The 12,576-nt window shown below is 48.0% G+C and overlaps 1 protein-coding gene across 2 annotated transcripts in view; it reads left to right on the top strand.

Annotated features, from left to right (window-relative positions):
* Nucleotides 1–12,576, top strand: part of LOC118386725 (midasin-like) — a 54,403-nt gene that overhangs the window by 8,743 nt on the left and 33,084 nt on the right. For both annotated transcript variants that reach the window (XM_035774480.2, XM_035774479.2), the window contains exons 14-24: nucleotides 5,312–5,460; nucleotides 5,577–5,637; nucleotides 5,769–5,983; nucleotides 6,211–6,314; nucleotides 6,447–6,591; nucleotides 10,512–10,608; nucleotides 10,714–10,827; nucleotides 10,942–11,089; nucleotides 11,185–11,292; nucleotides 11,460–11,611; nucleotides 12,301–12,479. In XM_035774480.2, coding sequence (XP_035630373.1) covers nucleotides 5,312–5,460; nucleotides 5,577–5,637; nucleotides 5,769–5,983; nucleotides 6,211–6,314; nucleotides 6,447–6,591; nucleotides 10,512–10,608; nucleotides 10,714–10,827; nucleotides 10,942–11,089; nucleotides 11,185–11,292; nucleotides 11,460–11,611; nucleotides 12,301–12,479 — 1,472 coding nt within the window. The remainder of the gene's footprint in view (nucleotides 1–5,311; nucleotides 5,461–5,576; nucleotides 5,638–5,768; nucleotides 5,984–6,210; nucleotides 6,315–6,446; nucleotides 6,592–10,511; nucleotides 10,609–10,713; nucleotides 10,828–10,941; nucleotides 11,090–11,184; nucleotides 11,293–11,459; nucleotides 11,612–12,300; nucleotides 12,480–12,576) is intronic.

Raw genomic sequence — 12,576 nt, 5'->3', positions numbered from 1 at the left:
AGCTACGCTCCTGTTGGTTTTCAATCCAACCCCGTTCCTGGAGAGCCAAGCTCCTGTTGGTTTTCAATCCAACCCTGTTCCTGGAGAGCTACGCTCCTGTTGGTTTTCAATCCAACCCCGTTCCTGGAGAGCCAAGCTCCTGTTGGTTTTCAATCCAACCCTGTTCCTGGAGAGCTACGCTCCTGTTGGTTTTCAATCCAACCCCGTTCCTGGAGAGCCAAGCTCCTGTTGGTTTTCAATCCAACCCTGTTCCTGGAGAGCTACGCTCCTGTTGGTTTTCAATCCAACCCCGTTCCTGGAGAGCCAAGCTCCTGTTGGTTTTCAATCCAACCCCGTTCCTGGAGAGCTAAGCTCCTGTTGGTTTTCAATCCAACCCCGTTCCTGGAGAGCTAAGCTCCTGTTGGTTTTCAATCCAACCCCGTTCCTGGAGAGCTAAGCTCCTGTTGGTTTTCAATCCAACCCCGTTCCTGGAGAGCTAAGCTCCTGTTGGTTTTCAATCCAACCCCGTTCCTGGAGAGCTAAGCTCCTGTTGGTTTTCAATCCAACCCCGTTCCTGGAGAGCTAAGCTCCTGTTGGTTTTCAATCCAACCCCGTTCCTGGAGAGCTAAGCTCCTGTTGGTTTTCAATCCAACCCCGTTCCTGGAGAGCTAAGCTCCTGTTGGTTTTAAATCCAACCCCGTTCCTGGAGAGCTATAACCTCCTGTTGGTTTTCAATCCAACCTCGTTCCTGGAGAGCTAACCTCCTGTTGGTTTTCAATCCAACCCCGTTCCTGGAGAGCTAACCTCCTGTTGGGTTTCAATCCAACCCCGTTCCTGGAGAGCTAACCTCCTGTTGGTTTTAAATCCAACCCCGTTCCTGGAGAGCTAACCTCCTGTTGGTTTTCAATCCAACCTCGTTCCTGGAGAGCTAACCTCCTGTTGGTTTTCAATCCAACCTCGTTCCTGGAGAGCTAACCTCCTGTTGGTTTTCAATCCAACCTCGTTCCTGGAGAGCTATCCTCCTGTTGGTTTTCAATCCATCCCCAGTTGTAACTAACCTCATTCAGTTGGAGCGAAAACCAACAGGACGGTAAGCTCTCCAGGAACATGATTGGAGAGCCCTGCGTTAGCCTGTCCATTGTCACATATTGAATGGTGTAAAAAAACAACAACAATCCGATAATAGGCTAGTTGATGAGCTGATTTGGGCCATCAGTTGATTGATAGATTGATAGTGCTACTGTAGAACGATAACATTCCCTCCCAGTGTGGATGCTCATATAGGATGTCAATATAGTTTTGGTCTTAGGCGTGGATTGAAGGCCTGTATTGTGTGAAAGCCTGTATTAATTTTTCTTAACGCTGCCACGATGTTTATGCATTTGAATCGATCCAAAGACGATTTTGTAGAGCTGAAGCATTTTTCATTGTGTAAATTATTAGAATATTTGTTTTACTTCTTAAATGAATGCTATTTGCTTACAGGCCTAATGTAAGCTACACTATATCGCCCAGCGCTGGGCGCGAACTCATTTGGCTCGCATTCGGAGCGCTCTACTTAGACCACAATGCTACAGCAGGCACAAGAATACTGATTGAACATAGGCGGGTCGTTTTAAAAAATGATTTTGTTTTAAGCGTTCCCCAAACCATAGATCCAACCTTAACCACTTGGGATGAATGCCTAAAATGTGAACCTTTTCTGAGTTGTTTTTGTTTTAACCCTGTAACTACGCGGAATGAATGCGTCAAAAATAGACCTTCATCCACGAGTCAAAGGTCAGTGGGCCGGATTTGAACCTACACCGACTTTTGGCATATGTGTGCCAGGGTCAGTGTCTGTAACCACTGGACCACACATGCACTGAGGAAACCGTTAATTTATTATGCCTGTTGCTTGCCTTCAACATACAGTGCCAGTCAAAAGATTGGACACAAGTTTGGTTTTTCTTTGTTTGTACTATTTTCTACATTGTAGAGTAATAGTGAAGACACCAAAACTATGAAATAACACATGGAATCAGGTAGTAACCAAATTTCTAAATATTTCTTCAGATATTCAAACCCTCCCGCCGAAGGATTTACTTTCCTCCTGCAGCGAAAGGGGTCAAATTAAGGTCCGACATCTTCAAATCAAATTTTATTCGTCACATACACATGGTTAGCAGATGTTAATGCGAGTGTAGCGAAATGCTTGTGCTTCTAGTTCCGACAATGCAGTAATAACCAACGAGTAATCTAGCTAACAATTCCAAAACTACTACCTTATACACATAAGTGTAAAGGGATAAAGAATATGTACATAAAGATATATGAGTGAGTGATGGTACAGAACAGCATAGGCAAGATGCAGTAGATGGTATCGAGCACAGTATATAATAATAATATAATAATATATGCCATTTAGCAGACGCTTTTATCCAAAGCGACTTACAGTCATGTGTGCATACATTCTACGTATGGGTGGTCCCGGGAATCGAACCCACTACCCTGGCGTTACAAGCGCCATGCTCTACCAACTGAGCTACAGAAGGACCATATGAGATGAGTATGTAAACAAAGTGGCATAGTTTAAAGTGGCTAGTGAAACATGTATTACATAAAGATGCAGTAGATGATATAGAGTACAGTATATACGTATACATATGAGATAAATAATGTAGGGTGTGTAAACATTATATTAAGTAGCATTGTTTAAAGTGGCTAGTGATATATTTTACATCAATTCCCATCAATTCCCATTATTAAAGTGGCTGGAGTTGAGTCAGTGTGTTGGCAGCAGCCATCAATGTTAGTGGTGGCTGTTTAACAGTCTGATGGCCTTTAGATAGAAGGTGTTTTTCAGTCTCTCGGTCCCAGCTTTGATGCACCTGTACTGACCTCGCCTTCTGGACGATAGCGGGGTGAACAGGCAGTGACTCGGGTGGTTGTTGTCCTTGATGATCTTTATGGCCTTCCTGTGACATCAGGTGGTGTAGGTGTCCTGGAGGGCAGGTAGTTTGCCCCCGGTGATGCGTTGTGCAGACCTCACTACCCTCTGGAGAGCCTTACGGTTGTGGGCGGAGCAGTTGACGTACCAGGCGGTGATACAGCCTGACAGGATGCTCTCGATTGTGCATCTGTAAAAGTTTGTGAGTGCTTTTGGTGACAAGCCAAATTTCTTCAGCCTCCTGAGGCTTCTTCACGATGCTGTCTGTGTGGGTGGACCAATTCAGTTTGTCTGTGATATGTACGCCGAGGAACTTAAAACTTACTACCCTCTCTACTACTGTTCCATCGATGTGGATAGGGGGGTGTTCCCTCTGCTGTTTCCTGAAGTCCACAATCATCTCCTTAGTTTTGTTGACGTTGAGTGTGAGGTTATTTTCCTGACACCACACTCCGAGGGCCCTCACCTCCTCCCTGTAGGCCGTCTCGTCGTTGTTGGTAATCAAGCCTACCACTGTTGTGTCGTCCGCAAACATGATGATTGAGTTTGAGGCGTGCGTGGCCACGCAGTCGTGGGTGAACAGGGAGTACAGGAGAGTGCTCAGAACGCACCCTTGTGGGGCCCCAGTGTTGAGGATCAGCGGGGTGGAGATGTTGTTACCTACCCTCACCACCTGGGGGCGGCCCGTCAGGAAGTCCAGTACCCAGTTGCACAGGGCGGGGTCGAGACCCAGGGTCTCGAGCTTGATGACGAGTTTGGAGGGTACTATGGTGTTAAATGCTGAGCTGTAGTCGATGAACAGCATTCTCACATAGGTATTGCATCGTCTGTGGACCTATTTGGGCGGTAAGCAAATTGGAGTGGGTCTAGGGTGTCAGGTAGGGTGGAGGTGATATGGTCCTTGACTAGTCTCTCAAAGCACTTCATGATGACGGAGGTGAGTGCTGCGGGGCGGTAGTCGTTTAGCTCAGTTACCTTAGCTTTCTTGGGAACAGGGACAATGGTGGCCATCTTGAAGCATGTGGGAACAGCAGACTGGGATAGGGATTGATTGAATATGTCAGTAAACACACCAGCCAGCTGGTCTGCGCATGCTCTGAGGGCACGGCTGGGGATGCCGTCTGGGCCTGCAGCCTTGTGAGGGTTAACACGTTTAAATGTTTTACTCACCTCGGCTGCAGTGAAGGAGAGTCCGCATGTTTTGGTTGCGGACCGTGTCAGTGGCACTGTATTGTCCTCAAAGCGGGCAAAAAAGTTATTTAGTCTGCCGGTTTTCTTTTTGTAATCCGTGATTGACTGTAGACCCTGCCACATACCTCTTGTGTCTGAGCCGTTGAATTGCGATTCTTTGCCTTGCGGAGGGAATAGCTACACTGTTTGTATTCGGTCATGTTTCCGGTCACCTTGCCCTGATTAAAAGCAGTGGTTCGCGCTTTCAGTTTCACGCGAATGCTGCCATCAATCCACGGTTTCTGGTTTGGGAATGTTTTAATCGTTGCTATGGGAATGACATCTTCAACGCACGTTCTAATGAACTCACTCACCGAATCAGCGTATTCGTCAATGTTGTTTGACGCAATACGAAACATATCCCAGTCCACGTGATGGAAGCAGTCTTGGAGAGTGGAATCAGATTGGTCGGACCAGCTTTGAACAGACCTCAGCGTGGGAGCTTCTTGTTTTAGCTTTTGTCTGTAGGCAGGGAGCAACAAAATGGAGTCGTGGTCAGCTTTTCCGAAAGGAGGGCGGGGCAGGGCCTTATATGCATTGCTGAAGTTAGAATAGCAATGATCCAAGGTTTTACCAGCCCTGGTTGCGCAATCGATATGCTGATACAATTTAGGGAGTCTTGTTTTCAGATTAGCCTTGTTAAAATCCCCAGCTACAATGAATGCAGCCTCAGGATATGTGGATTCCAGTTTGCAAAGAGTCAAATAAAGTTCGTTCAGAGCCATCGATGTGCCTGCTTGGGGGGGAATATATACGGCTGTGATTATAATCGAAGAGAATTCCCTTGGTAGATAAATAATAAAGAGTACATTTGATTGTGAGGAATTCTAAATCAGGTGAACAGAAGGACTTGAGTTCCTGTATGTTGTTGTGACCACACCACGTCTCGTTAACCATAAAGCATACGCCCCCGCCCCTCTTCTTACCAGAAAGATGTTTGTTTCTGTCGGCGCGCTGCGTGGAGAAACCAGCATCGCGCACCGACTCGAAACCAGATGGCTGCGCCGACTCCGATAACGACACACTATGATAAACCAGCAAATATTCCAAGCCTCCGCAATCGACTAAAAACACGTGGATTCTTCCTTTCCAAACCTATCAGATCTATTGTACCCGGCTCTAAAAACCCGGAAAAAAGCAAATGCCCATTTGTTTTTGCCTCCATGTTTTCAGTGAGAAACAGACATTTGCTGCCACGCGACCCTCTGCGGTGCTTTTGGAACAGCTAGCTGTGTGCGTTACCAAGGGGGAACCCATCCTCCTGGTTGGTGAGACGGGCACGGGCAAGACGTCCACTGTGCAGTACCTGGCTGGACTCACTGGTGAGACACACAACACTGCCAGGAAGCTCCTCTCACATACAAGAAGGTACAATACGGAAACCCACTAACCACCACCTCTGTTCGCCTCCTGTCCTCGCTCCCTCTCCTCTCTCCAGGACACAGGTTACGGGTGGTGAATATGAACCAGCAGAGCGACACAGCTGACCTGCTAGGAGGGTAAGTGAATTACAATAGAAGACCTAGCAAGTCCTTTTCTTATATGACCGTTTCACCTATGCCAGCATATTCAGACTGGGAAAATGCCTGTGTTGGTACTGAGTACGCATATTCTCTTCCCCGATCTGCAGTTATAAACCAGTGGACCACAAGCTGATCCTGCTGCCCCTGCGTGAGGCCTTCGAGGATGTGTTCTCCCAGACGTACTCCCGCAAGCAGAACCTGACCTTCCTGGGCCACGTGCAGACCTGCTTCAGGGGCAAGCGCTGGCCGGACCTGCTCAAGCTCATGGACCACGTCTGCAAGTCGGCCCTCGGCAAGTCGGAGCTGCAGGAGAAGAACAATGGTACCGTCAGACACTTTAGATGTTGTCCTAAGTGGCACCCTATTCCTTTGAGGATCTGGTCGAAAGGAGTGCACTATTTCGAGAATAGGGAGCCATTTGGGGAACAACGACAGAAGTACCTTAAACCCCTGTCATCTTGAATAGCTTAGCCTTACTCTCACTGTGACAGCGATGTGAGTGTTGCCTCAGGCTATTCTCAGTGTGTGGTTTTGTTGTGTCTCCTCCAGCTGCCTTACTGCAGGACCAGTGGGAAGCCCTGGCCGTGAGGCTGGCTCAAACCCAGCAGCAGATCAGAGCCTGTGAGACCACACTGGTCTTTGCCTTTGTGGAGGTAATGGCTTACCTAAAGCCTCTCCTTTCTTATACACACACACACACACGCTACACATCCCTGTTGCTCACCAACCTGTTATTATGATGCTAAACTCTGTGTGTGTGTGTGTGTGTGTCTATCTTTCCACAGGGGACTCTGGCCCAGGCGGTGAAGAAAGGAGAGTGGATCCTGCTGGATGAGATGAACCTGGCTGCAGCAGAGACCCTGGAGTGTCTGAGTGGCCTGCTGGAGGGCACTGCCGGCTCTCTGGTGCTGCTGGACCGCGGAGACACTGGTGAGGCTCCCACTGCTCTCCATAGCATGTTATGACAATTTATCAAATCACATTTTATTGGTCGCATACATGTGCAGTAATATCTAAAAGAAAAATCACAACTACCTTACACTTGTGTGTATAAAGGAATGAATAAGAATATGTACATATAAATATATGGATGAGCGATGGCCATGAAGCATAGGAAAGACGCAGTAGATGGTATAGAGTACAGTATATAAACTCAGCAAAAAAAGAAACGTCCCTTGTTCAGGACCCTGTCTTTCAAAGATAATTTGTAAAAATCCAAATAACTTCACAGATCTTCATCGTAAAGGGTTTAAAAACTGTTTCCCATGCTTATTCAATGAACCATAAACAATTAATGACCATGCACCTGTGGAACGGTCGTTAAGCCACTAACAGTTCACAGACAGTAGGCAATTTAAGCTCACAGTTATGAAAACTTAGGACACTTAAGAGGCCTTTCTACTGACTCTGAAAAACACCAAAAGAAAGATTATCGGGGTCCCTGCTTATCTGCGTGAACGTGCCTTAGGCATGCTGCAAGGAGGCATGAGGACTGCAGATGTGACCAGGGCAATAAATTGCAATGTCCGTACTGTACTGTGAGACGTCTAAGACAGCACTACAGGGAGACAGGATGGACAGCTGATCGTCCTAGCAGTGGCAGACCACGTGTAACAACATCTGCTCAGGATCGGTACATCCGAACATCACACCTACGGGACAGGTACAGGATGGCAAATGGCGGAGTTACACCAGGAACGCACAACCCCTCCATCAGTGCTCAGACTGTCCCCAATAGGCTGAGAGAGGCTGGACTGAGGGCTTGTAGGCCTGTTGTAAGGCAGGTCTCACCAGATATCACCGGCAACAACGTCGCCTATGGGCACAAACCCACCGTCTCTGGACCAGACAGGACTGGCAAAAATGTCTCTTCACTGACGAGTCGTGGTTTTGTCTCACCAGGGGTGATGGTTGGATTCGCGTTTATCGCCGAAGGAATGAGCGTTACACCGAGGCCTGTGCTCTGGAGTGGGATCAATTTGGAGGTAGAGGTTCCATCATAGTCTGGGGCGGTGTGTCACAGCATCATCGGACTGAGCTTGTTGTCATTGCAGGCAATCTCAACGCTGTGCGTTACAGGAAAGACATCCTCCTCCCTCATGTGGTACCCTTCCTGCAGGCTCATCCTGACATGTCCCCCCAGCATGATAATGCCACCAGCCATACTGCTCGTTCTGTGCATGATTTCCTGCAAGACAGGGGTGTCAGTGTTCTGTCATGGCCAGCGAAGAGCCCGGATCTCAATCTCATTGAGCACGTCTGGGACCTGTTGGATCGGAGGGTGAGGGCTAGGGCCTTTCCCCCCAGAAATGTCTGGGAACTTGCAGGTGCCTTGGTGGAAGAGTGGGGTAACATCTCACAGAAAGAACTGGCAAATCTGGTGCAGTGCATGAGGAGGAGATGCACTGCAGTACTTAGTATCTGGTGTGGCCACCAGCTGCATTGACTGTTACTTTTGATTTTGACACCCCCCCCCTTTTGTTCAGGGACACATTATTCCATTTCTGTTAGTCACATGTCTGTGGAACTTGCTCAGTTTATGTCTCAGTTGTTGAATCGTATGTTCATACAAATATTTACACATGTTAAGTTTGTTGAAAATAAATGTGGGTGACAGTGAGAGGACGTTTCTTTTTTCGTTGAGTTTACATATGAGATGAGTAATGTAGGGTATGTAAACATTATGTATATCAAATCAAATTTTATTTTATTGGTCACATACACATGGTTAGCAGATGTTAATGCGAGTGTAGTGAAATGCTTGTGCTTCTAGTTCCGACCATGCAGTAATATCTAACAACTAATCGAACAATTTCACAACTACCTTATACACACAAGTGTAAAGGGATGAAACAAAATACTTCATAGTTTCCTAAGAACGCGATGCGGCCATCTCTGTCGGCGCCGGATGTATATGTGGATGTAAAGTGGCATTGTTTAAAGTGACTAGCGATACATTTTATTACATCCAATTTGAAATGATTAAAGTGGCTAGAGATTGGAGTCGGTATGTTGGCAGCAGCCACTCAATGTTAGTGATGGCTTTTTAACAGTCTGATGGCCTTGAGATGGAAGCTTTTTTTCAGTCTCTTGGTCCCAGCTTTGATGCACCTGTACTGACCTCGCCTTCTGGGTGATAGCGGGGTGAACAGGCAGTGGCTCGGGTGGTTGTTGTTCTTGATGATCTTTTTGGCCTTCCTGTGACATCGGGTGGTGTAGGTGTCCTGGAGGGGCGCTGCTGCGCCTTCTTTACCACGCTGTCTGTATGGGTGGACTATTTTAGTTTGTCCGTGATGTGTATGCCGAGGAACTTTAACTTTCCACCTTCTCCACTGCTGTCCCGTCGATGTGGATGGGGGGATGCTCCCTCTGCTGTTTCCTGAAGTCCACAATCATCTCCTTTGTTTTGTTGTTATTTTCCTGACACCACACTCCGAGGGCCCTCACCTCCCCCCCTGTAAGCTGTCTCGTCATTGTTGGTAATCAAGCCCACCACTGTAGTGTCGTCTGCAAACTTCATGATTGAGTTGCGTGCATGGGGCGTGCATGGGTGAACAGGGAGTACAGGAGAGGGCTGAGAACGCACACTTGTGGGGCCCCAGTGTTGAGGATCAGCGGGGTGGAGATGGGGGCGGCCCGTCAGGAAGTCCAGGACCCAGTTGCACAGGGCTGGGTCAAGACCCAGGGTCTCAAGCTTAATGACGAGTTTGGAGGGTACTATAGGGTTAAATGCTAAGCTGTAATCGATGAACAGCATTCTTGCATAGATATTGCACTTGTCTAGATGAGTTAGGGCAGTGTGATTGCGATTGCATTGTCTGTGGAGCTTTTGGGGTGGTAAGCAAAATGGAGTGGGTCTAGGGTGTCAGGTAGGGTGGTGATATGATCCTTGACTAGTCTCTCAAGTCACTTCATGATGACGGAAGTGAGTGCTATGGGGCGATAGTCGTTTAGCTCAGTTACCTTAGCTTTCTTATGAACAGGAACAATGGTGGCCCACTTGAAGGGCACATGTGGGCACAGCAGACTGGGATAGGAATTGCTTGAATATGTCTGTAAACACACCAGCCAGCTGGCCTGCGCATGCTCTGAGGATGCGGTTAGGGATGCCGTCTGGACCAGCAGCCTTGCAAGGGTTAAAATGTTTAAATATTTTACTCACGTTGGCCACAGTGAAAGAGAGCCCGCAGGTTTTGGCAGCGGGCCGTGTCAGTGGCACTGTATTGTCTTCAAAGCGAGCAAAGAAGTTGTTTAATTTGTCTGGGAGCAAGACGTCAGTGTCCACGACGGGGCTGGTTTTCTTTTTGTAATCCGTGATTGACTGTAGACCCTGTCCTGAGCCGTTGAATTGCGACTCTACTTTGTCTCTATACTGACGCTTAGCTTTTTTGATTGCCTCGCGGAGGGAATAACTACACTGTTTGTATTCGGTCATGTTTCCGGTTGCCTGGCCATGATTAAAAGCAGTGGTTTGCGCTTTCAGTTTTGCGCGAATGCTGCCATCAATCCACGGTTTTTGGTTTGGGGAAGGTTTTAATAGTCACCGTGGGTACAACATCACCGTGCACTTGCTAATAAACTCGCTCACCGAATCAGCGTATACATCAATGTTGTTGTGAGGCTATCCGGAACATATCCCAGTCCACGTGATCGAAGCAGTCTTGAAGCGTGGAATCCGATTGGTCGGACCAGCGTTGAACAGACCTGAGCACGGTCTGTTCAACACTTTATAACACTATTATATTACATTTAATAAATTAATATTCTCGTGATTTTGGTCTTAAAATTGTTTGTTGATCATGACCTTGGAAATCACTTTGATGCTGACAGAATAAAACTTTTTTGCACAGAACCCCTGGTTCGCCATCCAGACTTCCGTCTCTTTGCCTGCATGAACCCAGCGACTGACGTGGGGAAGAGGAACCTGCCCCTGGGCATCAGAAACAGGTGGGAACAAGAGAGAACCAGGCCTGGTGTGGGGCTGAAATGTCTTTAACTTACCAACAACCCTACTAATGGTGGTTTGACTTTGTGACCTTTGTCTTTTCCCAGGTTCACTGAGCTGTATGTGGAAGAGCTGGAGAATGAGGGAGACCTGCTCATCCTGGTGACTGACTACCTGAAAGGATTGAACCCGAATAAAAACGTCATCAACGGCATCATAAGGTCAGGGGTCAGAACACAGACTGTCGTAGCCATCACGTGGCTCACAAAGTCACGTTGAATGTCATGTCATATTGATTGCTGATTTAATTGATTCAATTTATTTTGTTGATGCAGCTTTTATCTGGCGGTGCGTAAGGAGGCTACCTCCAAGCTGGTGGATGGGACAGGACACCATCCCCACTACAGCCTGCGTACCCTCTGCAGGGCGCTGAAGTACGTGGCAGCCAACCCCTGCCACAGCGTCCAGCGCTCTCTCTACGAGGTAGGAGGCCAAAGGCTCTGTCACTGTTGATATCCTTAGTAACATGAACCAGAGGTTCAGACGTCACCAGATTCTCCATTGGTGTCTTTCTCCAGGGCTTCTGTCTGAGTTTCCTCACCCAGCTGGACCGCAGCTCCCATCCCATGGTCCAGAAGCTGGTGTGTCAACACATCATGGGGGGAAACCTCAGGTGTCTAAAGCAGGTAAAACAGCAGTCCCGTACAATGACTAATTAGGTCAGAAAACATTTTATGCGATTTCTGAGTGTTTTTGAACATTTTGAAGGCACAATCTGGGGTCATTTCAAGTGCTTAATGAATCATGAGTTCAGGATTGAGCCGTGTCTCCTTATCTGTGTGTTTTCCCCCAGCCCATCCCGGAGCCCACTGGGCGACCCTGCATCCAGATGGAAGGCTACTGGGTTTCCCAGGGGGAGATGGAGCCAGCCCTGGACCCCAGCTACATTCTTACCACCTCCGTCAAGCTCAACCTGCGTGACCTGGCCAGGGTGGTGTCAGCCGGGTAGGAAAACCGACCTGCAGCCGTCAAATAACCGTGGGAGCCCAGAACCATTTATTTAATTGGGCCATTGAAGTTTCTGCGTTGTGATGTGTTTTCATGACACGTCAACGTTCTATGTCAGCCATGTTCTCTCCCCCATTTGACATTTTACATGGGAGATATTAAATAAAAGTCCTATAAAACTGATGGCTCTGGTAGAGCCTATTCATAGTAGCCGCTATCTGGCTGCTGTATTCAGGGTTGATTCTGTTTCTTTAAAGGGAAATTGTGTCGTCAACCGGAGCGTCATCACTCGCTGTTGTTAGCGGAATATTAGTTGCGTCATCACTCGCTGCTGCCATAAAGACGGCGTGGCTGGTTTTCGAACGTTGTCGCGTGTTTCCATGCCCGCGCTACACCGTCCCCACTAAGTACTTGATTGTTTCCCGGCCCTTCATTAATTCCGTCCTCTCTGGGCACGTGGGTTTGCATTCCAAATGGCACCCTGTTCCCTACGTAATGCGCTACTTCTGACCAAAACCCTGTGCGCCATTTGGGACACGGCCATGACCGCTACTCTCGAGGCCAAGGGGGGGGGGGATCAATCAACTCCTCTTCCACGAATTGCACAGTGGGACACCGCTACAAGCAGACGGTGACCAAGCGCCAGTAGAAAGTGTTGTGTTTATGTATTTCTGTTTGTTCTTCAGGAGCCACCCGGTCCTGATCCAAGGAGAGACATCGGTGGGCAAGACCAGCCTGATCAAGTGGATAGCGGCCGCCACGGGGAACCAGTGTGTGCGGATCAACAACCACGAGCACACAGACATCCAGGAGTACATCGGCTGTTACTCCTCTGACGGCAGGGGCAAGCTGGTCTTCAAAGAGGGTACGGCCAGTTCCACGCTGTAGCCCTGCAGTGTCTCACACGGCCTGTAGTAAACACTCTGTTCATGATTACGGTGTAATGTCTTGTGCCTCTGTGT

The sequence above is a fragment of the Oncorhynchus keta genome, chromosome 8 (assembly GCF_023373465.1).
Source record: "Oncorhynchus keta strain PuntledgeMale-10-30-2019 chromosome 8, Oket_V2, whole genome shotgun sequence".
Lineage (NCBI taxonomy): Eukaryota > Metazoa > Chordata > Actinopteri > Salmoniformes > Salmonidae > Oncorhynchus > Oncorhynchus keta.
This window is presented reverse-complemented; position numbering and strand designations above follow the sequence as displayed.